The sequence below is a fragment of the Ahaetulla prasina genome, chromosome 4, assembly GCF_028640845.1.
Source record: "Ahaetulla prasina isolate Xishuangbanna chromosome 4, ASM2864084v1, whole genome shotgun sequence".
NCBI lineage: Eukaryota > Metazoa > Chordata > Lepidosauria > Squamata > Colubridae > Ahaetulla > Ahaetulla prasina.
Genome location: NC_080542.1, coordinates 150,213,567 through 150,238,877, shown reverse-complemented (window position 1 = coordinate 150,238,877; position 25,311 = coordinate 150,213,567). Strand labels below are relative to the sequence as shown.

Sequence of the window (25,311 nt, the reverse complement as noted above, 5' to 3'; positions counted from 1 at the left end):
GCGGTGTTCGATACCATCGACCATGGTATCCTGCTGTGGCGGTTGGAGGGCTTGGGGGTGGGAGGCACTGTTTTACGGTGGTTCTCCTCCTACCTCTCCGACCGCTCGTAGACGGTGTTGACAGGGGGGCAGAGATCGACCCCTAGGCAACTCACTTGTGGGGTGCCGCAGGTGTCGATTCTCTCACCCCTCTTGTTCAACATCTATATGAAGCCGCTGGGAGAGATCATCCGTGGTTTCGGAGTGAGCTGTCAGCTGTATGCTGACGACACTCAATTGTACATCTCCACCCCGAACCACCCCAACGAAGCCGTCGATGTGATGACTCAGTGTCTTGAGGCCGTTCGGGTCTGGATGGGGACGAACAGGCTCCGACTCAACCCATCCAAGACGGAGTGGTTGTGGATGCCGGCGTCCCGGCACAGTCAGCTTACTCCATTGCTGACTGTGGGGGGCAAATCGTTAGCCCCCAGGGAATCGGTGCGCAATTTAGGCGTTCTCCTGGATGCACGGCTGTCTTTAGAAGACCACTTGACAGCTGTCGCCAGGGGAGCTTTTCATCAGGTTCGCTTGATTCGCCGATTGCACCCTTTCCTGAACCGGGACACGTTATGCACGGTCACTCATGCCCTCGTCACTTCCCGTCTGGATTACTGCAATGCTCTCTACATGGGGCTCTCCTTGAGGAGCACCCAGAGGCTCCAACTGGTGCAGAATGCGGCCGCGCAGGGGATTGAGGGAGCTCCTCGTAGCTCCCATGTAACACCTCTCCTGCGCAGGCTGCATTGGTTGCCGGTGGTCTTCCGGGTGCGCTTCAAGGTGTTGGTTATCACCTTTAAAGCGCTCCATTGCATTGGACCGGGATATTTACGGGACCGCCTGCTGCCGACAGTTACCTCCCATTGTCCGATACGTCCAGTGCGCGCCCACAGGGAGGGTCTTCTTAGGGTGCCGTCGGCTAGTCAATGTTGGCTGGCGGCCCCGGGGAAGGGCGTTCTCTGTGGGGGCCCCGGCTTTATGGAATGAGCTGGCGGTGGGACTCCATCTCCTCCCTGATCTCCGGACCTTTAAGCGCGAGCTCAAGACTTTCTTTTTTCACCAAGCGGGGCTGGCCTGACTGATTTTAGTATGGGGGTTTTAGTGGGTTTTAATAGGGTTTTTACCAAGGTTTTAGTTTTGATAAATTTTAGCTAATATTTTAAGTTACAGCGATTGAATCAGTTTTTTAAATTTGATAGTGTATTTTAAATTTGTTGGGATTTTTGTCATTTTATTGGCTGTACACCACCCTCAGTCTTCGGAGAAGGGCAGTATAAAAATATGAATAAATAAATAAATAAATAAATAATAGTAGACAGTTTTTGGTTGAAGATTTTGGGGTTTTGAGTAGAGACTATAGAGTCAGGTAGTGACTTCCAAGCATTTACAACTCTGTTACAAAAGTCATATTTTCTACAATCAAGTTTGAAGCGGTTGACATTAAGTTTAAATCTATTGTTTGCTCTTGTATTGTTGCGATTGAAGCTGAAGTAGTATTTTACAGGGAGGATATTACAATAGATGATTCTGTGTGTTAAACACAGATCATGTTGGAGTCGGCGGAGTTCTAAGTTTTCTAAACCCAGGATTTCAAGCCTGGTGGTATAAGGTATTTTGTTGTTTTCGGAGGAGTGAAGAACTCTTCTAGTAAAATATTCCTGGATGCGTTCAATAGTATTAATGTCAGAGATGTGGTATGGGTTCCAGACGGATGAGCTGTGTTCAAGAATAGGTCTGGCAAAAGTTTTGTATGCTTTGGTTAGTAGTGTAGATTTTTTGGAAAAGAAGCTACATAAAATTAAGTTTACAACTCTTAGAGCTTTTTTTGTTATGTAGTTGCAGTGAGCTTTGGCATTTAGGTCATTTGATATGAAAACTCCAAGGTCTTTGACAGGTCCCTACCTGTCGTCAGTAAGGTAATGTCCAACAAGCTTGTACTTGATATTGGGGTTCTTTTCACCAATATGTAAGACTGAGCATTTGCTGGTTGATATTTGAAGTTGCCAAGTTTTAGACCAATCAGAAACAAAGTAGGTCATTTTGAAGAGTAGAAGTATTGTTAGTGGTATTGAATAGTTTGACGTCTTCAGCGAAGAGAACACAATAACTTGAGATGAGGTCACAGAGATCATTTATGTATAGTATGAAGAGCATTGGTCCGAGAACACTACCTTGCGGAACGCCACTTTTGACAGGAACAGGATTTGATATAGCGTTGCCAATTTTGACCACTTGTTGTCTGTTTGATCTATCCAATTGTGGAGAGGTCCTGAAATGCGTAGGATTTTAGTTTTAAGAGAAGTTTGTCATGTACTACTGAGTCAAAAGCTTTGCAGAAGTCTATGTAGATTGCATCTATTGCTTTTCCTTGATCAAGGTTGGTAGTCCATATGTTTTTGCAGTGAAGAAGTTGTAAGTTACAAGAGAATTTTTTTCTGAAACCAAATTGTTTATTAGAGAGTAGATTATTAGTTTCAAGGTGGAGTGTAATGGATTGGTTTATGATAGATTCCATTACTTTACATGTGACGCAACATAGAGAGATAGGTCTGTAATTTTCAACTAGGCTGGGGTCTCCTTTTTTGAAGATAGGGATGACTGTGGCTAGAGACCAGAGTTTTGGAAGGGAACTCTACCATCTCTCTCTCTCTCTCTCTCTCCATCCATCCATCCATCCATCCATCCATCCATCCATGGTTCTCCGGCGAGGGGGAGTGAAAGAGCGGAGCAGACCGCAATAGATATTGGGGAAGACCGGGGAAGGGAGAAACCAGCGCCGCCCGCGTCTTTCTCTCCGCGGCCGCCGAGCTGAGTTGCTGTCGGAGCGACCCTGGCCGATGCCAAGCGGGGAGGGCAGGGAAAAGGGGAAGGGGGGAGAAAGGCCAGGGGGTGGGTGGGCGGAGCGCCGAGGGGGTTGCCGGGAGTCGTAGTCCACCCTCCCTCCCCAGCAAAGGCGGCGGCGGGCGGGGAGAACGCCCTTTCTCGGGCGCCCAGGTGTTTCCCCCAGGTGGCATCTCAGCCCCCTCCCCATCGGACAGGTAAGGGGAAGGGAAAGAGGGGAACCCCTAAGGAGTGGGGGGCGCCGCCCTGCCCCTTCCCTGCCCCCCCCGAAGACCCCCATAGCCTGCTGTTGGACAGCTCCCTCAGATCCCCCTCCCCAAATACAAGGCCGCCTACCTCAAGGGGCGCCTGCTCTTCCCGACGCCCCCGTCCCGTCCCGGATCCCTGCAGGGTCCGCAACCTCTCTTTTGAGTGTGGGTGGGGGCTACCCCCGGCCGGCTTTCCCACTATCCCCACCCCTCCCGCGAGGAGAGGAAGCGGAGGCTACGGCTCAGAGGTCCGGGGCTCCGAATCCCCCGAGAAGGGGGACCCCGAGCTGCGGATCTCACCCCCCTCACCCCCGAAGCTTTCGGGGCGGTGGGCTCTTCTTTGGGTTCGGCGGGGTCTGGGATCCTAACGGGAAGGAAGGGGTCTGCCCCCACCCCGTCTTCCTCCTGGGGTCCCCCTCCCATCTTTGCGTGATTTGGGGAGGGGGGCACTGCCTGCGTCATGTTTGAACCTTTTGATGCCGGAACCCCCCCCCCCCAATTAAGGAGAGGAACAGGGGAGGAAGGGATAGGTCAGCAATGCGGCATTGACTGCCGGGGAGGGGGGGCGGGGCAAAGGCAGGCAGGGAGGCGAGCCTAGCCCGTGTTTGGACCGGCTTGCTTCATGTTGCACTGATGAGGTTACCTACTTTGGTAATGAGACGTCTGGAAGGAAACCACCGTGGTCAGAGAGCACCAGAGAGCCCACAGTACTCCTCCTCCTCCTCCCCCCCCTCCACAAACCCCCTCCCTTCTAGCACTGATGCTGTTCCCTAGTTAGGTCGTGAAACATCTGCAGGAAAACTACCCAGCTCAGAGAGAACCAAGGACCCCACAGCGGTCCAGATCTCTGCCAACGAATGCCACCCTCTATTTCAGCGGCCCAGATGGGCAGCTCTTTGGATCCCTCCAAGCCCAGAAGGTCTTCCACTTCCTACTTAACCGGCGTCTGATCCTCTCTGTGTCTTGCCAGAAGATGGTCTCCTGAGGAAGCTCCCATGCTGAACGAGAAGACCAGAGCCCGAGTTGCGCTTGGGATGGTTCCGATCTAGGCCACTTGGCGTTGGGACTGCCTCTTCTTCCCTTGCCCCCGTTTCAGCGTCTGACGTGTCCGAAGGTAGGACGGTTGACGCAAAGGAGGGGAGGTGTCCGGATTCCCCTGGAAAGTTAATTGCTTAGACAACTTGAGCCCATGGAGGACGCCCCTCATGTGAAAGGAGGGTCAACTTAATTTGACCATTAATTTATTTTGATCAATGTCGTTCTCTGAAGCGCCGGAAGGCAGGACGAGAAACGACGGATGGAAACTCATCTAGGAGAGAAGCAACCTGGAACTAAAGAGAAATTTCCTAACAGGGAGGACAAATAACAGGGTGGAATGGCTTGCCACCAGAAGTTGTGGGCACTCCGTCACTGGAGGTCTTTAAGAAGAGACCAAACAGCCATTTGTCTGGATTGGGATGGGCCGGGTCTCCTGCTGGAACGGGGGGTTGGACTAGATGACCTCCAAGGTCCATTCCAACTCTATGATTCTGTGATTCTGTAAAGGTCTGTGGCTTGAGCAGGGGGTTGGACTAGATGACCTTAGAAGTTCCTTCCAGCTCTGTGATTTTGTAATCCTGAAATATTACAGGGTCTCCTGCTTACTTACTTTGGAAAAGTGTGAATCAGGTATTACAGATCGGTCACACAAGAAGAGCAGATTATCCAAAAAGAGAAGCCACTTTCTGATTGGTGATTCAATTGTAAGGGATGTAAATTTAGGGAAGGATATGGAGGTTTTGAAAGAGGTCAGGTGTCTACCTGGTGCTACTGCCAGCAGAGACAAGAGGCGTATTCTTAAGATAGTCAAGAATGCCAGTAAGGATTCTGGTATTGATGCTATTATACATCTTGGCACAAATGATCTGTCCCAAAAGGATGTACTTTCTGTGCAGAATGATTTCCAGAGCTTGGGGTATGAACCAGGGGTGAAATCTAAAAATTTTCCCTACCAGTTCTGTGGGCGTGGCTTAATTGGTGGGCGTGACTTGGTGATCAGATGGCTTGGTGGGCGTGGCCAATAATAATAAATAATAAAAATAATAAACAAAGTATAAAAAAACAATAAGAGATACCAAAAACCAACTTTCACACTTTACACACACACAACACAACTGACTCACACACAGTGTAAAAGCAGCTGCACTTCACACTTCACATAGCCAAAAAAAGCTCAAAAACCAACTTTCACACTTTACACACACACAACTAACACACACACACAATACAGCTTTCTGAGATTTTGTGTGTTTGTGTAGTTAGAGTAAAACACTACAAAAACACACCAAATCTCAGAAAGCTGCACAAATATTTTATTTTATTTTATTTTATTTTATTTTATTTTATTTTATTTTATTTTATTTTATTTTATTTTATTTTATTTTATTTTATTGTGGACTTCAAATCCCAGAGTTCCTCAGCTAGTAAAGCCAGCCAGTTGATCACCGAGGAAATAGATTAGCTGAGCGATTGATGCTGTCTGGCTGAAACTGAAACTGCTTTCGGGCTGTGGCCATGCGTTCCTCAGTAATCAGGAAAGTGCCTTAGAAACATGTTTTCTACAAGTAAGAGTACAAGTAAGGTTCTGCTGTTTTTTACTTTTAAAGGCCTGTTTCAGCTGAAGCAAAACCGGCTTTTAAAAGTTAAAAAAAAAACACCTCTGCAGATGGTGCGGCTCAGCAGAGGCAGGGGGTGTGGGGCCAGGGATTTTGCTACCGGTCCTCCAAACCAGCAGCCACCATCGCTACCGGATTGCACGATCCCGTCCGATCTGGGAGCATTTCACCCCTGGTATGAACTTAATAGTATAGATTGTAGGCTTATCTTTTCAGAGGTTTTACCACTACATAAGGAACAAAAAGGTAAAGGCCAGTTTGTAGTGGAGTTTAATGTGTGGCTAAAGGAGTGGTGTAAAAGGGAAGGTTTTGGCTTTATTAGTCACAATGTCTGCAACTGGTCCAATGAAAAACTGTACAAAAGAGATGGATTGCATCCATCAAAGAAAGGGACTGAAAATTACTTAGCAATAAATTCAAGGTTTTCTGGATAAACATTTAAACAATGGGGACAGAGAATTAATTGATACAGAAAATTTCTGTCCCCAGCAATCCAAAATTAATAGGGTTATCAGTGCATGTAACATAGATGTCTGTGTGGGTAAGATTATCAGCCCTGCTATCAAGCAAAACCAAGCATTTAACAGTGAATGCCATACCATGTGCACTAAACCAACAGGTGGCATGAAAGTAGGGGCAGTCAACACAGGTTATGTAGACAGTAAACACAGGGTCAATCCAAATGGACTCAAATGTCTATACACCAATGCACAGAGTATGAGGAATAAACAGAGTGAATTAGAAATTCAAGTAAATGAGGGTAGATATGATATCGTTGTCATTATGGAAACTTGATGGGATGAAACCCACAAATGGAACATACAGCTAGAGGGATATAAATTATTTAAAAGAAATAGACCAAATAAAAGAGGAGGTGGAGTTGCACTATATATAAGAAATAACTATATCTCTACAGAAATAGGGCACAACAATGATGAAAATCATCTTGAATGTATTTGGGTCAATATAAAAGAGGTGAAAAATGATATTGCCATAGGTCTATACTATAGGCCACCCAACCAAACAAAGGAAGTAGATGAACTTTTTGCTAGTCAGCTAACTAAGTTATGTAGGAAGCACATCACAGTAGTAATGGGGGATTTTAACTATCCTGACATCAACTGGGAGACAAACTCTGCACCAAGTGGAAGATCCAACAGGTTCCTAACAAACCTAGCAGACAACTTTGTTTCCCAAAAAATAGAGAAGGCGACAAGGGGATCAGCCATATTGGACTTAATTCTCACTAACAGAGATGAAAGATAGAAGGTGTTGAAGCTACAGGAACCTTGAGAGCAAGTGACCACACAATATTGGAATTTGACATTAAGCAAATACAAGTAGTAGAACAAAGTCAAACTAAGTCTTGGACTTTAAGAGAGCTAATTTCAATAAACTTAGAGAGAGCTTGAGAAGGATTCCATGGATGAGAATCCTCAAGGGGAAAACAACTCAAGAAGCTTGGGAAATTTTGAAAAGTGAGATTATAAAAGCCCAGTCTAGCACAATACCAATGAAGAAGAAAAATAATAGATCTCAAAAGAAATCAGCATGGATGCATAAAGAACTATCTGACAAATTGAAAGACAAAAAGGACAAGTATAAAAAGTGGAAAGAGGAGCAAATAACTAAGGCAGAATATCAGCAAATAGCCCAAGTCTGTAAAGATGAAGTGAGGAAAGCTAAGGCTCACAATGAACAAAGGCTAGCGACAAAAGTAAAAAATAACAAAAAAAAGCTTCTTCCAACATGTTAAAAACAAGAAAAAAGTCAAGGAAACAATTGGCCCATTGCTGGGAGAAAGTGGCAAGAAGATGACAAGCAACAGGGAGAAAGCAGATCTACTTAACTCATATTTTGCATCTGTCTTTACACAAAAGGAAAAAACAATCCAACCTATCAAAAACAGCACCTCAAAAAACAGATTAGAAACACAAGTTAAAATAGGGAAGAAAATGGTAAGTGAACACCTGTCTACCCTAGACGAGTTCAAATCACCAGGACCAGATGGATTACACCCCAAGGTTCTGAAGGAACTGGCAGACGAGATCTCAGAACCACTGAATTATATCTTTCAAAGATCCTGGAGCACAGGGGAGCTGCCAGAGGACTGGAAAAGAGCTGATGTAGTTCCCATCTTCAAAAAATTAGTAGACCAGAGGAATACTGTCGATATAATTTACTTGGACTTCAATAAAGCATTTGATAAAGTAGACCATAACAGCACCACCACCAGATGGATTCGTAACTGGCTGACCAACAGCACTCAACGTGTAGTCCTCAACGGAACTACATCCACATGGAGGGATGTATGCAGTGGAGTACCCCAAGGATCTGTTTTAGGCCCAGTACTCTTCAACATCTTCATCAATGAATTGGACGAGGGGATAGATGGGAAACTCATCAAATTTGCAGATGACACCAAGCTGGCAGGAATAGCCAACACTCCAGAAGATAGGCTCAAGTTATAGAAGGATCTTGACAGACTTGAACATTGGGCGCTATCTAACAAAATGAAATTCAACAGTGAAAAAAGTAAGGTTCTACATTTAGGCAAAAAAAAAAAATGCACAGGTACCATATATGTGGTACCTTGCTCAATAGTAGTACCTGTGAGAGGGATCTTGGAGTCCTAGTGGATAACCATTTAGATATGAGACAGCCGTGTGCAGCAGCTGCCAAAAAAGCCAACACAGTTCTGGGCTGCATAAACAGAGGGATAGAATCAAGATCACGTGAAGTGTTAATACCACTTTATAATGCCTTGGTAAGGCCACACTTGGAATATTGCATCCAGTTCTGGTCGCCACGATGTAAAAAAGATGCTGAGACTCTAGAAAGAGTGCAGAGAAGAGCAACAAAGATGATTAGGGGACTGGAGGCTAAAACATATGAAGAACGGTTGCAGGAACTCGGTATGCCTAGTTTAATGAAAAGAAGGACTAGGGGAGACATGATAGCTGTGTTCCAATATCTCAGGGGCTGCCCCAAAGAAGAGGGAGTCAAGCTATTCTCCAAAGCACCTGAGGGTAGAACAAGAAGCAATGGGTGGAAACTAATCAAGGAGAGAAGCAACCTAGAACTAAGGAGAAATTTCCTGACAGTTAGAACAATTAATCAGTGGAACAACTTGCCTGCAGAAGTTGTGAATGCTCCAACACTGGAAATGTTTAAGAAATGGTTGGATAACCATCTGTCTGAGATGGTGTAGGGTTTCCTGCCTGGGCAGGGGGTTGGACTAGATGACCTCTGAGCTACCTTCCAGCTCTATTCTGATTGATTGATTGAGGGGGAAACAAGGGGCATCTAGGAAGCAGCAGAGGCGACTCGGGACAGCAACAGATGGTCCTCGACTTACATCCACAATTAAGCCCCAAATGTCTGTTGCTAAGCAAGACATCTGTGAAGTATGTTTTGCCCATTTTACAACCTTTCTTGCCACTGTTGTTAAGTGAACCTCTGCCATTGTTAAGTAAGTCGCCCAGTGACTCCGGCTTCCCCTTCGACTTTGCTTGACACCGCAACCGTCATAAACACGAGTCAGTTGCCAAGCGTCTGAATTTCGATCACGTGACATTGGGGAGGCTGCGACGGTCATAAGTCAGTCGATCACCTTAAACAGCCACTAAATAAACTGCCATAAGTCAAGGACTGCCGGTGCCTGTAATGTGAGCATCTGGAACCTCCCAAGTTGAACCCTGAGCTACATGTATTCGATTCTGTGTAACCAGATGCTGTTACCTAGTTGGGTTGTGAAATGTCTGTAGGTAGGGAGGTGATGGGGGACCCTCCTTTTGGCTCTGGGGGTTGGGGGGGGGCTTCATCCTCCTTCACTTATGACATCTGCTCCTGTCCCGGACAGGACCCACTGATGTGACCCTCTTGGTCGGAGGAGAGAAGCAGGACGCCTGGCCACTGTGAGAAGATGGAGGCCCGTTGGGTAAGACCCGACCTCACCAATGAAGGTGAGCGACCGCCAGGTGAGATTCTCTTTCAGCCCCCCTGATCCAGATGAGGAGGGGGACACTGGAGATGGCGTGGAGGCCAATGTTCTGTTTCCCTCCCCCCAATACTCCCAGCAAAGAGTCCGTCAGAGGCCTCCTTTTCTGATTTATTTACATATATATAAATGTCCTGGCTACGTCTACCCACGGGCCTGCCAAGTTTCTGGAGATAACGAGGAAATTACAGATAAGGCCAGAATTACTCACGAATAGATTCTTCCCTCCATTGAGACAGTTTGCCCGCGCAAATTCCTTGCTTTGTCCAAGACAAAAAACCAGGAAGTCCCGCCTCCTATTTATAGTCTCTGCAGATGTCACTGCATGACAATTATGACTTGGCTTTGTCCCAACTCTTCCGCTGCTGCGCACGCCGATCACGTCTATGTAACCTTGCATCGCTCCAAAACTGTTCTTGGGGCGTTGCCAAATCAGAAGGAGGCTCCAGGGAATCAGGCTTTGCCGGCCCCTCCTCCTCCCTTTGAGTGGGTGCCAGGGAGGGAAAGGGCTCAAGAGAAGCAGGGCTGGCCAGGTCTTCTCCCTCACTTTCTTAATCATCCGAGTCCAGGAGTCCGGGTCCAGGAACCTGGGTCACAACAGCCAGACTCACTCCCGGGATGGAAGCACTCCTGGCTGGATTGCAATTTGATAGCCTCGCTTGAACGGGGAACCCCTTGACCTACGCTCACGATCAAGCCCAAAATGTATGTCAGTAAGTGAAGTGAGTTTGGCCCCATTTGACCAGCTTTCTTGCTGCAGGAGTTGTGAATCATTGCAGTTGTTGAGTGAGTACACAGTTGTTAAGTGAATTGTTGCAGTTAATTTGAGTATAGTTGTTAAGTGAAATATTGCAATTGTTAAGTGAGTCACACAGTTGCTAAGCGAATCATTATGGTTGTTAAGTGAATCATTGCAGTTGTTCAGTGAGTCACACAGTTAATTGAATTGCAGTTGTTAAGTGAGTCACACAGTTGCTTGTAGTTGCTAACGGAGTCACTTAGTTGCTGAGTGAATCCGGCTTCCCCACTGATGTTGTTTGTTGGAAGGTTGCAAAACAGGGTCGTGTGAGCCCAGAACTCTGTGACCATCATCAATACAAGTCAATTGCCAAGCATCTGAATTTTTGTTCCTACGACTGCGAGTTACGCTGCGATGGTCGTAAGTGCGAAACATGGTCCCAAGTCACTTTTTTTCACTGCTGTAGTGACTTTGAATGTTCACTAAGCGAACCCTTGTAAGTCAAGGGCATGTCTCCCTGATCGGCCTGGCGGCACGTGAGAGTGAAAGAACCCTCCCTTCTGGTGGACACCAGAGGCCCCTTTATCTGGGGATCGCCCCCTGGCCCCCTTGAGGGGGACTTCCTGCCTGCTAAGGGGAGTGGCACCCCCCTCTTCGGGTTGCCCCTCCCTTCCTTTCCCCTTGGCAGTGTTTAAGTTTCCTGGAAGCCTCTGGAAGACCCCCCATCTAGGTAGAGGAGTAAGGAGGGGGGTCCCCGGCTGCCTGCCCAGAGGGCGGGCGGGTGAGACTTCTTCCTCCTGATTGGCCTGGAGTCTCAAAGCCCCATTCCCTTGCTTTGCTTGGGGTTGTTGGGTCTTGGCAGGGGTGGGACTTCAGGGGTGGGACTTGGGGGGAGAATGAGGAACATACCTGTGGCCCCTGTGCCTTGACTGTGCCCCCCCTCCCACCCTCCAGGGGCCAAAGTGGCAGTGAAAGAGGAGCCGGGGGAGGAGTTGTGCATCGGGTGTCCGCTGGACCCAGCCGAGCCAGGGAGGTTGTCGCTATCAAGCCCCACAGCAGGTAAGGCCTGATGGTGAAAACAGTTAACCGGTGGAACAGCTTGCCACCAGAAGTTCTGGGGGCTCCATCATTGGAGGTTTTCAAGGAGAGAATGGACAGCCACTTGTCTGGAATGGTAAAGGGTCTCCTGCTCGAACAGGGGGTTGGACTAGAAGACCTTCGAGGTCCCATCCAACCCTGTTATTCTCTTATTCTGAAAGGTATGGACTGTGATGCCGAACCTATGGCACGCATGGCGAAGGTTGCCCGCATAGTCATACCGGTGGGCACGTGAGCTCAGCTCTGGCGCGCCGGCTAGCTGATTTTTGGGCCTTCTGGGCCCACCAGAAGTAGGGAAACAGGCTGTTTCCTGCCTCCGGAGGGCCCCGGGGGGTGGGGGTGGGGAAGGTCTGTTGTCTGCTCTCCCCAGTCTCCAGAGCCTTTCTAGGAGTCTGGGGAGGGTGACAATGGCCTCCCGCCCCCGGAGGCCCTCCAGAGGCTGGAAAGAGGCCGTTTGCCAAGTTCCAGTGGGACTGGAAGGCCCGTTTTTTGCTCTCCCCAGCCTCTGGTGGGATGGAAGTTGGCCACCGGGCCATTTTTGGCCTTCGGAGGGCCTCCAGATGAGGGGGAGGCCATTTTCACCCTCCCCAGACTCCTAGAAAGGCTCTGAAGGCTGGGGAGAGCAAAAAACGGGCCTACCGTGCCATTGTGTGCCAGGAGCGTGGGGAGTGTGGGGGGGTCATGCACCCATGCGCAGGGGTGGGGCGCATAGCATTATGGGTGGTACCCCCCCGGCTCCTGGCATGCAATGGCAAATAGGATAGCCATCACTGGTATAGGAGCTCCTGCTTGAGCAGGGGGATGGACTGAGTCCTTCGGGAGAAGGGCAGTATACAAATTAAAATATTATTATTATTATTATTATTACAGATGACCTCCAAGGTCCCTTCCAATTCTGCCATTCTCTTATTGGTCTAGTCCAACCCCCTGCTCAAGCAGGGGACGCTATGCTATTGCTGACCAGTAAGAGGCTGTCGAGGCTCTCCGCAGTAACATGCCACGGGAAGGTGGGTTTTCACGAACTACCCCAGACAGGACCCTGCTGCTTGCTCCAGGCGTGGTCCCCTTCCTCTGGGAAGTGTGGCATCTGCATTTTGGGGGGGGGGGCGGTGCACCACTGCCCCAACAACACAATTGCGCATCTTGTTCCAGGGATCAAGAAGGAGCCGGAAGAACCATCGTACCACATCGGTCTCTGGGAGGACAGCGACGGGGGGGCCAGCACCGATTCCTGTGAGTTTGTCTGGCCTCAACGCTCTGCCTGAGTAGAGCAGCAGGTGCCAGATATGGGGTGTGTTCCACAATGAGGCTGCTGCCCCCCATTCCCCCTTCCCTGCTGACCCGCCTCTCTCCTCCTGTCCCCAGCGGACACCAAGCCCAATGTTATTGTGAAGGTGGAACCGGAGGAGGAGGAAGGAGACAACGATGACGAGGTGGGCGAGGAGGACTTTGGCTGCTCCCCCACTCCTAGGCCTGCCCCCCTGGGTGAGTTTGACCCACTCTTTGACACCCCTATCCAAGATCAGGCGTCCCCCTCAATCCCTGGGCCTTGAGCCTTTCAGAACCAGCCTGCAGAAGTGGCGACTGAGTGTGTGCATCCCTACTCACGCGAGCAGTGGGCAAGCACATGGTCACATCCTCTGTTTGCGCGCTGGGCGTGCACAAGTCCCTGCCAATCCCACGGACCCATGCACTCTCTCCCCCCCCGCCAGTGCACAAAGTCAAAAAGACTCTATCCTAGATCATCCTGCTAATTCTTCTTTCTCCTCTGCTAGCCGGATGTTTGGAGCTGAGTGCCAACTTGTCACATGGAAAGATGGCTCAGGAGCCATGCAGAGAGAGCGCGGATGGAACTCCTTCTCAGGGTTCGTTGAAGAGGAAACGCAGCACATCTTGGTGGGCACAGTTGAGATCTCCTGGGACTTGGAGTGCGGCTCCGGCATCTGTACCTGCGTCTGGAGGATCTTTCAGAGCTGCTAAAACAGTGACTGTGGTCGTCTCTGGGGCGGCTGAAGCCCACCAGCACCCCAAGAGTCCTGCCAGTGAGCGGCCCTTCGCTTGCAGTGTCTGCGGGAAGCGGTTCCAGCACCGGGGCAACCTGGTGACCCACCTACGGGTCCACACGGGGGAGAAGCCCTTCCCTTGCACCGAGTGCGGGAAGAGCTTCAGCCAGAAGGGGGACCTGATGCGCCACCTCCGTGTCCACACGGGGGAGAAGCCCTTTGAGTGCCCTGTCTGTAGTAAGAGCTTCTGCTCCAAGCAGACTTTCATCTTGCACCAGCGCATCCACACAGGCGAGAAGCCCTTCTCCTGCCCCGAGTGTGGGAAACGCTTCAACCGTAAAGCCAACTTCGTCACCCATCAAAAGATCCATCGGGGCGAGCGGCCCTTCGTCTGTGGTGAGTGCGGCAAGGGCTTCTGCGCCCGGAAGACCTTTATCCTGCACCAGAAGATCCACGTGGGCGATCGGCCCTTCATCTGCCCCGACTGTGGGAAGAGCTTCAGCCGTAACGGGGACCTCACCCGGCACCAACGCATCCACACTGGCGAGCGGCCCTTTGCCTGCGCTGATTGTGGGAAGAGCTTCAGTCACAATGGGGAACTGATCAAGCACCAGCGCATCCACACCGGCGAGAAGCCCTTCTCCTGTGCCGAGTGCGGGAAGAGCTTCAACCGCAAGGGCACCCTCGTCACCCACCAGCGCATCCACACTGGCGAGCGTCCTTTCGTTTGCGGCGAGTGCGGCAAGACCTTCAACCTAAAGACCACCCTGATGAAGCACCGGCGCATCCACACCGGTGAGCGGCCCTTCAACTGCTTGGAGTGCGGGAAGAGCTTCAAGTACAAGGGGAACCTACGGACTCACCACTTGACGCACACGGTGGAGCGCGTGTACCCTTGCACTGAGTGCGGCCTGGTGTTCGGCCAGCGGAAAGGGCTGAAGGGGCATCAGGCAGCCCATGCGGGGGACCACTTGCTGCCCTGCTACCGGGACAACGGGGAGAACGTGAACCCCTTCCTCCAGGTGCACCCTCTCCTCCTATCCTGCACCCCGCTTCCCGTGCCCCTGGAGACTCTGACCAAGTTCAAGCAGGAAGCTGGTGGCAAAGGTCTTGGATTTGAGGATGCCAATGCTTAGACTTGGGAATGGTTGAGAGGGGAAGGCACTCTTTAATTGATCTCTGGGATACCGTTTTTGACGTGAACAACATAGCAACCCGCTGTACTCGGCCGCAGGAGAGAGGCTGGCTGAGGCTGACTTGGGGGGGAGGACTTTTGTCCGTGATATGGCAGCCTCAGCCACAAAAGAAGCTGACCACATGGGAGCATTTATGGTTTAGGGTAGGCAGTTGCCAAATTCTTAGTTTAGCAAACTGTGCACTTACTAGGGGATAGTCAGTTGGACGTTAGGCAGTGGTACCTAGCTTGTAGAAAGAGGAGGAAGGCTTGAGTCCCTGAAAGTAACGGGGGATCGGCAGAAGCAACATGAAATGAAGGATAGTAAGGTATGGAGTAGCTTTTCTGAAACGGAGGCCAGGGTACAATTGGCGAGTTAGCCAAAACCAATAAACCACCATGGTTCAAGAGCAAATGACTGACATGACTCCTTGGGGGCGGTGGTGTGTGTGTGTGTGTGAAGAGGAGGAGTTGGTGGCTTCACAGGGGTGCTCTTGTGAGGGGAAGGGGAGAAAGGCACAAGCACATATTTTATCTGGAAAGAAGAATGACCAAACAGATCATGGGTTGTCTGGCACAATGGTCCCCAACTTTTGTGGCTTGACGGCCTGGCTGGGGTGGGGGAAGGGGAACTGGGCCCTGTGAGTGGTGGGCTGGTGCACGCGTGCGTGCACACAAAGCTCAGCTGCAAGTTGCATGATTGACTGGCTGATTGATTAACTGAGTGACTGATTGACTGATTAATTGATTGACTGTCTAACTGATTGATTGATTGATTGTCTGATTAACTCACTGACTCATTGATTGTCTAATTGATGGACTGACTGAGTAGCTGGCTGATTGATTGACTGACTCTAATTGATTGAGTAACTGACTGACATTGATTGACTGCCTACCTGATTACCTGATTGATTGATTATCTGATTGACTATCTAAGTGATTGACTGAGTAACTGACTGACTGATTGACTACTAGATTGACTGTCTAACATTGACTAACATTGATTGACTGACATTGACTCACTAACTGATTGACTGTTTAACTGATTGACTGAATAACTGATTGATTGATTGATTGATTACCTGACAGATTGTCTGATTCACTAACTGACTGATTGATTGACTCTGACTGACTAACTCACTGACTCATTGATTGACTGACTGTCTAACTGATGGCCTGCCTGCCTGATTGATTATCTGATTGATTGGTTGATTGATTATCTGACTGATTGAATGACTGATTAACTTAGTGACCCATTGATTGACTGACTGATTATCTAACTGATTGACTGACTCTGACTGTTTAATTCACTGACTATCTAACTGATTGACTAACTGACTAATTGATTGACTGGCTGATTGATTAGTTGATTGGTTTCAAGGGCCACCCACCCACCCATACAACACTCTGGACATTTTAGGAGGGTCTCTTTTCAGGTCCTCCCCCAGTCCCTGGATGAATCTGTCTATCTTGACCCGTCCCAGTCCAGCTTCTGGCCTGGGTACAGCACAGAGACGGCCTTGGTCACGTTGGTAGATGATCTCTGGAGGGCCCGGGACAGAGGTTGTTCCTCTGCCCTGGTCCTATTAGATCTCTCAGCGGCTTTTGATACCATCGACCATGGTATCTTGCTGCGGCAGCTAGAGAGGCTGGGAGTGGGGGGCACCGTTTTTCGGTGGTTCTCCTCCTTCCTCTCTGACCAGTCGCAGACGGTATTGGCAGGGGGGCAGAGATCGGCCGCGAGGCGCCTCATGTGTGGGGTGCCACAGGGGTCGGTTCTCTCGCCTCTCCTGTTCAACATCTATATGAAGTGATGTCCCAGTGCCTGGAGGACGTGCAGGTCTGGATGGGGAAAAACAGGCTTCAACTTAACCCTTCCAAGACTGAGTGGCTGTGGATGCCGGCATCCTGGTACAGCCAGCTGACTCCATCGCTGACTGTAGGGGGCAAGTCATTGGCCCCCACGGTTCACAATCTTGGCGTCCTCCTGGATGTACGGCTGTCTTTAGAAGAGCACATGACGGCCATCGCCAGGGGGGCTTTTTATCAGGTTCGCCTGATAAGCCAGTTGCGTCCCTTCTTAGACCGGGATTCCCTATGCACGGTCACTCACGCCCTCGTCACTTCCCGCCTGGACTACTGCAACGCTCTCTACATGGGGCTCCCCTTGAAGAGCACCCGGAGGCTCCAACTGGTCTAGAATGCGGCTGCGCGGGTAGTAGAGGGAGCAACTCGAGGCTCCCATATAACACCTCTCCTGTGCAAGCTGCACTGGTTGCCGGTGGTCTTCCGGGTGCAATTCAAGGTGCTGGTTACTATCTTTAAAGCGCTCCATGGCACAGGACCGGGTTATTTACGGGACTGCCTGCTGCCACCGATTGCCTCCCATTGACCAGTGCGCTCCCATAGGGAGGGTCTCCTCAGGGTGCCGTCAGTCAGACAATGTCGACTGGCGACCCCCAGGGGGAGGGCCTTCTCTGTGGGGGCTCCTGCCCTCTGGAACGAGCTGCCTCCAGGGATACGTCAACTCCCTGGCCTTCGGGCCTTCCAGCATGAGTTGAAGACTCTTTTATTTCATCGTGCAGGACTGGCCTAATAGTTTTTAATGGGGGTGTTTTATTAGAGTTTTTAGTTTTTTAGCCAAATTGAATTAGTTTTTAAAAATGTTTTTAATTTTTGTGATTTCTTGTTTTACTTGGCTGTAAACCACCCTGAGTCCTTCGGGAGAAGGGCGGTATATAAATTAAAATAATAAATAAATAAATAAATGTCTCCCCCAAGAAAAGATGGAGCCACCGGAAGCCTTGAACCAGATTCCTAATTTCCCACCTGAGAATCCTTTTCTGATCGATCAATCACCTTGATTAAAAAATTCCAAGAAACCACACGGCCCCAGGAGCACCCCCGCCCCCCCAACAATCCATTGCATCTAGGGCAGTCTCCTTCCACACTTGGTAGTCCTCCACTTATGACAGTTCACTTAGTGACCATTCCAAGTTACAACGGCCCTGAAGAAAGAGACATAGGACTGTTGTTCAGACTTACAACCTTTGCAATGTCTCCAGTGTCACACGATCAAAATTCAACCGCTGGGCAACCGACTCATATTTACGACGGTCACAGTGTATCTGGGTCATGTGATCCCTTTTTGGCAACCTTCCCCCGAGCAAAATTCCATGAGGAAGCCCGATTCGCTTCCCGAATGTGTTTCTAACATGGTCGTAAAACAGGGCAGAATGCATTTAACAAATGTCTCACTTAATGTCAGGAATTTCAGGCTCAATTGTGGTCATAAGTTCAGTACTATCTCTTTCTCCCTCTTTCTCTTTCTCTTTCTTTTTCTCTCTTTTACACACACACTCTCTCTTTTTCTTTCTCCCTTTCTCTCTTTTTCTCACTCGTTTCTTCTTCTTTTTTTTTTTTTTGTTTACATTTATACCCCGCCCTTCTCCGAAGACTCAGGGCGGCTTACAGTGTATAAGGCAATAGTCTCATTCTATTTGTATATTTTTTACAAAGTCAACTTATTGCCCCCCCAACAATCTGGGTCCTCATTTTACCTACCTTATAAAGGATGGAAGGCTGAGTCAACCTTTCTCTCTCTTTCCCTTTCTTTCTCCCTTTCTCTTTCTCTCTCTCCCTTTCTCTTTCTCTCTCGCTTTCTTTTTCTCTCTTTCTCTCTTTCTCTTTTTCTCTTTCTCTTTTTTCTTTTCCCTTTCTCCCTTTCTTTCTCTCTTTCACCCTCTTACTCTTTCTCTTTGTCTCTCTCTCTCTTTCTTTTTCTCTTTCTCTCTTTCTTTCATTCTCCCTTTCTTTCTCTTTCTCTTTCTCTCTTTTTCTTTCTCTTTCTCTTTTACTTTCTCTCTTTCTCTCTTTTTTTTTTCTTCTTCTCTCTCTCTCATTTTCCCTGTCTCTCTCTTTCTTTCTTTCTTTTTCTTTCTTTCTTTTCTCTCTTCTTTCTCTCTCTTTCTTCCTCCCCCCTCTCTTTCTCTCTCTTTCTCTTTCTCTCTATTTCTTCCTCTTTCTTCCTCCCTCCCTCCCTCTCCCTCCCTCCTCTCTCTCACACTCACATGTCAGATAATTTAAAAACCCTGAAAATCTTTTTTTTTTTTTTGGTGGGGGGGGATAAGAATTTGTCCTCTGCGTGTTTTTAAAAGCTGGGTGTGTTTTCCCTGATTAAAGCTCTCTTGAGAGGAGTCTTTGGAGCCAGCCCCCTCCCCCTCCCCCTCCCCTCCCTTAGGAACCACAGAGCTTCCAGATCAGCTCCATCTGTTCTCCAAAGAGCACCAGAAGGCAGGACAAGAAGCAATGGATGGAAACTCACCAAGGAAAGAAGAAACCTGGAATTAAGGAGAAACTTCCTAATGGAGGACAATTAGCTGGTGGAACTGCTTGCCACCAGAAGTTGTGGGTATTCCAACACTGGAGGCTGTTAAGCTGAGACTGGACGGACATTTGTCTGAATAGGATAGGGTCCCCTGCTCGAGCGGGGGGGGGTTGGACTAGATGACCTCTGAGGTCCCTTCCAACTCTGATTCTGTTCACAGCCAATACCAGAACAATTCCTCAGTCCAGCTGCTGGGAGTCTGTTGGAGCTGCAAGGCATATGCAAGGCATAACGTGTCTCTCTCTCTCTCTCTCTCTCTCTCTCTCTCTCTCCACACACACACACACACACACACACACACACACACACACACACACACACACACACGTTTTGATCCTGACACAGGAATGCTGTTAGTAAACAGTCTGGTCCTTATTTACAGAGTCCAGGACATGGGAAGGAGTGTGAAGGACCAGATGGGACGGATTCTCCCAGCATTTCCACCCCCACCTTCCACTCACCAAATGCCACCAGCTGCTGGGTGAACATCAGCCAGCATCTCTCCTTAATGTGGCCAGAGCTGGAGAGGAGGAGGAGGAGGAGGGGGAGGGAGGAGGAAGAAAAGCCAGAAAAGAAGGAAGAGGAAGAGGACAAGGAGAGATGGGATGAGGGGGGAGGGGGAGGAGGAAAAGAAGGAGAGGGGGAGGAGGAGGAAGAACAGGAGGAGGAGGAAGGAGTACGAGGAGGAAAAGCAGAAGGAGATAGGGAGGAGGAAGAGGAAGAGGAGGAGAAGGAGGAAGAAGAACAGGAAGGACAGAAAGAAGAGGGAGGAGGAGAAGCAGGAGGAGGTGGGGAGGAAGAGGAGGAGGAAGAGGAAGAAGAGGAAGAAGAAGAGGAAGGAGGAGGAGGAAAAGCAGAAGAAAGAAAAGAGATGGGGAGAGGGAGGAAGAAGGGGAGGAGGAAGAGAAGGAGAAAAAGAGGAAGGAGGAGAAGGAAAAGCAGAAGAAGGAGAGGAGAAGAGAAGAGGAAGCTAACAAGCTACTTAACAATCATCAGAAGAAATCAGGCACCTGAGTGTCCTGCTTTACGACCGTCGTGACTTCCAACCATAAAGGATAATTCTCCATTTATGGCTGTTACATCGCAGGCTATCGGTTAAGCTAGCTTGTTGGCTGATAACCAACCCCTTAAACTTTCCCCCTTTAAAGCAGAGCCTTCACCGACATTGGCGTGATCCCCTCTCCTCTTCCTTGGATGGTGGTTTAATGCTGGCCAAAAAAGCTTGGTCCTTTATGAGGGCTTCTAAACCCGCCCGGATGGCACCAACCAACATGCCAACCCAGGACTTATGAGACCAGAGACCACCGTTGGCTTCATGCCCAGGTTTTATTGGGAAGAAGCCGGCCAAGCCCATCATAGAGTTTCCAGTTGACCTCCTTAGTCATCTACAAATAGGACAGAAGAAGTGAAGCTACAGGAGATCTCCTGTTCATCAGGCATGGTGGAGATGGAAGCCACGCTTGCCTGATTCAGCCCTTAGAACTTTGAGGGCTTTCAGGGCCTTCAGAGATCCCAAGCAGAGAAGCTTCCTCAGGTCTTCCACTGGAAGGTCACCTGCAGCTGGGCTTCCTTGGCCAACGTCACGATTTTGGAGAGGCCCACAGCTACTTTGGCTGCCTGATCCAGATCATCGCAGGCCAAGATCTCCAGTTTGCTCTGGGCTATCAAAACCTTCGCCTGGTTGACTTGGGTGCCCTGCAACCTGACCACCACGGGAGTCTTCAGCTCCAGCTCTGTGGCTGCCAGGATGATGCCTTTGGCGATGATGTCGCAGTGCATGATGCCACCAAAAATGTTGACCAGGATGGACTGCACCTGCTTGTCAGATGTGATCAGCTTGAAGGCCTCCTTCACCTGCTCTGCCGTGGCCCCTCCGCCGACATCCAGGAAATTGGCCGGTGAGCCTCCGTGGAGCTTGATGATGTCCATAGTGGCCATGGCCAAGCCTGCCCCGTTGACCAGACAACCAATGTTCCCATCCAACGCAATGTAATTCAGTTCCGCGTTGGCAGCCTCCCTCTCCTTCTCATCCATCTGGGTCCAATCCTGCAGCTCAAAGACCTTCTTCTGACGGAAGGCCGAATTGTCATCAAAGTTGATCTTGGCGTCCACGCACATGACAGTCCCCGTAGAGTCTTCCGCTAGCGGGTTGATCTCCACCAGGAGTGCATCATACTTGATAAACAGGTGGTACAGCTTGACAATGTTCTCAGCAGCTGCACCCGCCACCTTGGTGGGAAAACCCATTTTCTGGGCCAGCCGTAGGGCCTGATCTTCCTGGATGCCCTCCGCGATGTTCACCGGTTCTTTTATGATGGCTTCCGGGTTCTTGGCAGCCACCTCTTCAATGTTGACTCCACCTTGGGAGCTGCCAATCAACACCGGTCCCTGGAAGCTGCCCTCCATGGTGATGGCGAAGTAATACTCCTTCCGCAAGTATCGGCGTTCGCAGACAAGAACCTGGTTGCAGATCTGTCCTTTCTCACCTGTCTGCTTGGTGAAGAGCTTCTTGCCGATCATTCTTGCGGCCACCTCCTTGGCCTCCTCCGGAGACCCCACCATCTGCACGCCGCCCTTCAGCCCACCTTCGAAGGTCCCTTTGCCACGCCCCCCGGCTAAAACCTGGGCCTTCACCACCAGGTCCTCCGTCCCGATCTTCTTGGCAGCTTGGAAGGCCTCCTCAGGGGTCTTCGCCACCAGGGCCTTCGGCACCGAGACACCGGCTTCCTTCAGCAGCTGCATGCTCAGGTATTCATGGAGGGACAGGCACCTTCGCTGAAGCCCCCAGAACCCGGGACAACCCACGGCGCCTAGTCCGCTACTTCCGCCCATCCATCGTACTATACTCGCTGCCCAGTGACTGAACATGGAGGAATCCCCTCTATCTTTCTTGTCTTCTTCAGACTCCCAACTGCCCTTCTGAGCAGAAGCAAATTCCCAGAATTCTTTCTCTAACTGCCTCTTGGCTGCCTGCGATTGGTCGGATCCAGGGTGCTGAGCACGTGACCAGGTGGCCAAAGGTTCCCAGCTGCTTCATATGTACACACACACACACACACACACACACACACACACACACACACACACACACCTCTCTCGATAGATAGATAGATAGATAGATAGATAGATAGATAGATAGATAGATAGATAGATAGATCATCCAATCCCCTGCTCAAGCAGGAGACCCTTACAGAATTACAGAATCACAGAGCTGGAAGGGACCTTGGAGGTCATCTAGTCCAACCCCCATGCTCAGGAAGGAAAGCCTATCTACCTTGATGTTGAACTTATGGCACACATGGCAGGCGGAGCCCTCTCTGCGGCCACGTGAGCCATCGCCCAGCTCAGCTTCACTAGGCCTGCGCACCTGCTTCCTGCCAGCCACCTGATTTTGGGGTCTCTGCCCTGCAAGGGGGAGACGTACGCACATGCGCGGGGATGTGGGGCGGGGCTGCTACCTTTCTCCTCACTTTCTGCGGAGATTCCCCTCCCAGCCCTGTTTTGGGAGGCGAGGCTTTTTTTCCTCTCCCAGCTGTTTTGGGATGTGAAGCCAAAAGGGGGGTTGTGTCCAGGGGTGGGTTTCAAATTTTTTACTACCGGTTCTGTGGGTGTGGCTTGGTGGGCGTGGCATGGGAAGGTTACTGCAAAATCCCCATTCCCTCCTGATTAGCTGGGATTCGGGAGGCAGAGAAGAGATGGGGGAGGGGCCAGTCAGAATTTTTACTACCAGTTCTCTGAACTACTCAAAATTTCTGCTACCGGTTCTCCAGAACTGGTCAGAACCTGCTGAAACCCACCTCCGGTTGTGTCCGTGTGCGCGTGGGGGTCTCGCGCGCATGTACGGGGGGCGGGGTGTGTGGGAGGGGTATTGCATTATGGGTGTGGGCGCACTTTTGGCACCCGAGGGAAAAAAGGTTAACCACTACTGCTATACACCATTTCAAAAACAGCCTCTTCTGAAAAGCCTCCCGTGATGGAACACTCACCACTTCTGGTGTGCGGGATTTGTTGTCTAGTTTGGAAATAAACAATCACCAGCCAAAACTTCCAAGAAGAAAGCAACAGTCATCTTAGTTTTCACTTTTCAAAGCGGGTGGACTACACACACGCATGGACAGTGGACACACCCTAAATCGTCACTACATTTGCCTTAAATTCCCTACTATCGTTACAAATTTGCCTCCCGCCTCTTCTTCATTGGCTTAGTAACAATGATGTCACAACCAACTTCTTGGTAAGCTAGAAAAAAGTAGGATAGACAGCTTCACCGCCAGATGGATTCACAACTGGCTGACAAACCGTACTCAACAAGTAGTCCTTAATGGGTCTAAGTCTACATGGAGGGAAGTAAGCAGTTGGGTACCACAAGGTTCTTAGGCCCAGGACTCTTCAATATCTTCATAAACGACTTAGATGAGGGAATAAAAGAGGAACTCACCAAATTTGCAGATGATACTAAGCTGGCAGGAATAGCCAATACTCTAGAAGATAAACTCAAGTTCCAGATGGATCTTGAGAGACTTGAATCTAACAAAATGAAATTCAATGCAGAGAAAAGTAAAGTCTTACACTTAGTAAGAAATACCAAAAGTACAAATATAGATTGGGAGAAACCAGGCTCAATAGTAGTAACTGTGAGAGGGATCTTGGAGGCTTAGTGGACAACCAGCTAAATATGAGCCAGCAGTGTGCAGAGGCAGCCAAAAAAGCCAATGCAATCTTAAATTGCATTAACAGAGGGATACAATCACGATCAAGTGAGATACTAATACCACTCTATAAAGCCCTAATAAGATCAAACCTAGAGTACTATGTCCAGTTTTGGTCACCACATTATACAAAAAGATGTTGAGACTAGAAAAAGCACAGAGAAGAGCAACCAAGAGGATTAAGGGACTGGTGGCTCAAACATATGAAGAACGGTTGCAGGAACTGGGCATGGCCAGTCTAGTGAAGAGAAAGACCAGGGGAGACAGGATAGCCATCTTCTGATACTTGAGGGGCTGCCACAGAGAGGAGGGGGCCAGGCTGTTTTCCAAAGCACCCGAAGGCCAGACAAGGAATAATGGCTGGAAACTGACCAAGGAGAGATTCAACCTAAAAATGAGGAGGAACTTTCTGACAATGAGAACAATCAACCCATGGAATAGAAATTGCCTTTGTAAGTTGTGGAAGATTCATCACTTGAGACTTTCAAGAAGAGATTGGACTGCCATTTGTCAGAAATGGTGTAGAATCTCCTGTTTGAGCGGGGGTGGGGGAGGTTGGGGGGTTGGACTAGATGACCTATAAGGTCCCTTCCAACTCTGTTAATCTGTAAACTTGTGCAAAGTGTCTAAAATGAATACATTATCTCCATCCCTGATTACCTCTCCCACTACTCTAATTCTATCTCCCCCTGCCCATATTTACAAATTTCCTTTTATGGGTCTAGTTCCTAAGGGTTGTCTTTAGAGTAACAATTATATCAGTAAATTCTGGTTATGGATGGTTTCTAGCACAGCTGAGGCCTCTAATCCTAGCTCCTATGTACAATTCTCAGGCTTCAGCCCAGCTCATGAGATTAGAAACATATACAATGTACTTTGTTCACAGGCCAACATGTCTTCTTACAATTTCGTAAAAACAATACAACTCTTCCCCACAGTTCCACTGGTTAATTGTCCTCCCTGTTAGGAAGTTTCTCCTTCATTCCAGATTTCTTCTCTCCTCGGTTAGTTTCCATCCGTCCTGCCTTCTGGTGCTTAGGAGAATATTATATGACAGATGATAAATTACTGAAGATATGTATGTATGTAGGTCAGTAGGTAGGTAGCTAAGTAGATGATAGATAAAGAGATAGATAGATAGACAGTCCTTGACATACAACAGTTCTCTTAGTGACCAATGGCACCAAAGAAAGTGACCGATGACGGTTTTCTACACTTGTGACTGTTGCCGCATCCCCGCAGTCATGTGGTCATAATTCAGTACAGTCAGCTGACTCCATTGCTGACTGTTGGGGGCGAGTCGTTGGCCCCCACGGAGAGGGTTCGCAATTTAGGCGTCCTCCTGGATGCACGGCTGTCTCTAGAAGATCATTTGACGGCCGTCGCCAGGGGGGCTTTTTATCAGCTTTGCCTGATTCG

General features: G+C 49.3%; 2 protein-coding genes across 13 annotated transcripts; one reads left to right on the top strand and one right to left on the bottom strand.

The window, feature by feature from the left end:
- The first annotated feature begins 2,942 nt into the window (after nucleotides 1-2,942).
- LOC131196520 (zinc finger protein OZF-like) lies at nucleotides 2,943-18,051 on the top strand. 12 transcript variants are annotated; one of them, XM_058179347.1, is made up of 7 exons: nucleotides 2,963-3,077; nucleotides 4,005-4,242; nucleotides 9,645-9,747; nucleotides 11,476-11,580; nucleotides 12,772-12,852; nucleotides 12,985-13,104; nucleotides 13,395-18,051. In XM_058179347.1, the coding sequence occupies exons 3-7, from the start codon at nucleotides 9,708-9,710 to the stop codon at nucleotides 14,756-14,758; spliced, it is 1,710 nt and encodes a 569-aa protein (XP_058035330.1). In that variant the 5' UTR covers nucleotides 2,963-3,077; nucleotides 4,005-4,242; nucleotides 9,645-9,707; the 3' UTR covers nucleotides 14,759-18,051. The 12 variants fall into 12 exon arrangements, with proteins under 12 accessions (XP_058035332.1, XP_058035329.1, XP_058035335.1 ...); XM_058179343.1 differs by having other exon boundaries at nucleotides 9,645-9,762; nucleotides 13,395-18,050; XM_058179344.1 differs by having other exon boundaries at nucleotides 2,993-3,077; nucleotides 4,099-4,242; nucleotides 9,645-9,762; nucleotides 13,395-18,050.
- A 2,069-nt stretch (nucleotides 18,052-20,120) lies between these two features.
- Nucleotides 20,121-22,219, bottom strand: LOC131196523 (succinate--CoA ligase [ADP-forming] subunit beta, mitochondrial-like). Its single transcript, XM_058179362.1, has one exon. It carries the CDS (start codon nucleotides 22,049-22,051, stop codon nucleotides 20,714-20,716), a length of 1,338 nt encoding a protein of 445 aa, XP_058035345.1. The 5' UTR covers nucleotides 22,052-22,219; the 3' UTR covers nucleotides 20,121-20,713.
- Nucleotides 22,220-25,311: the final 3,092 nt, after the last annotated feature.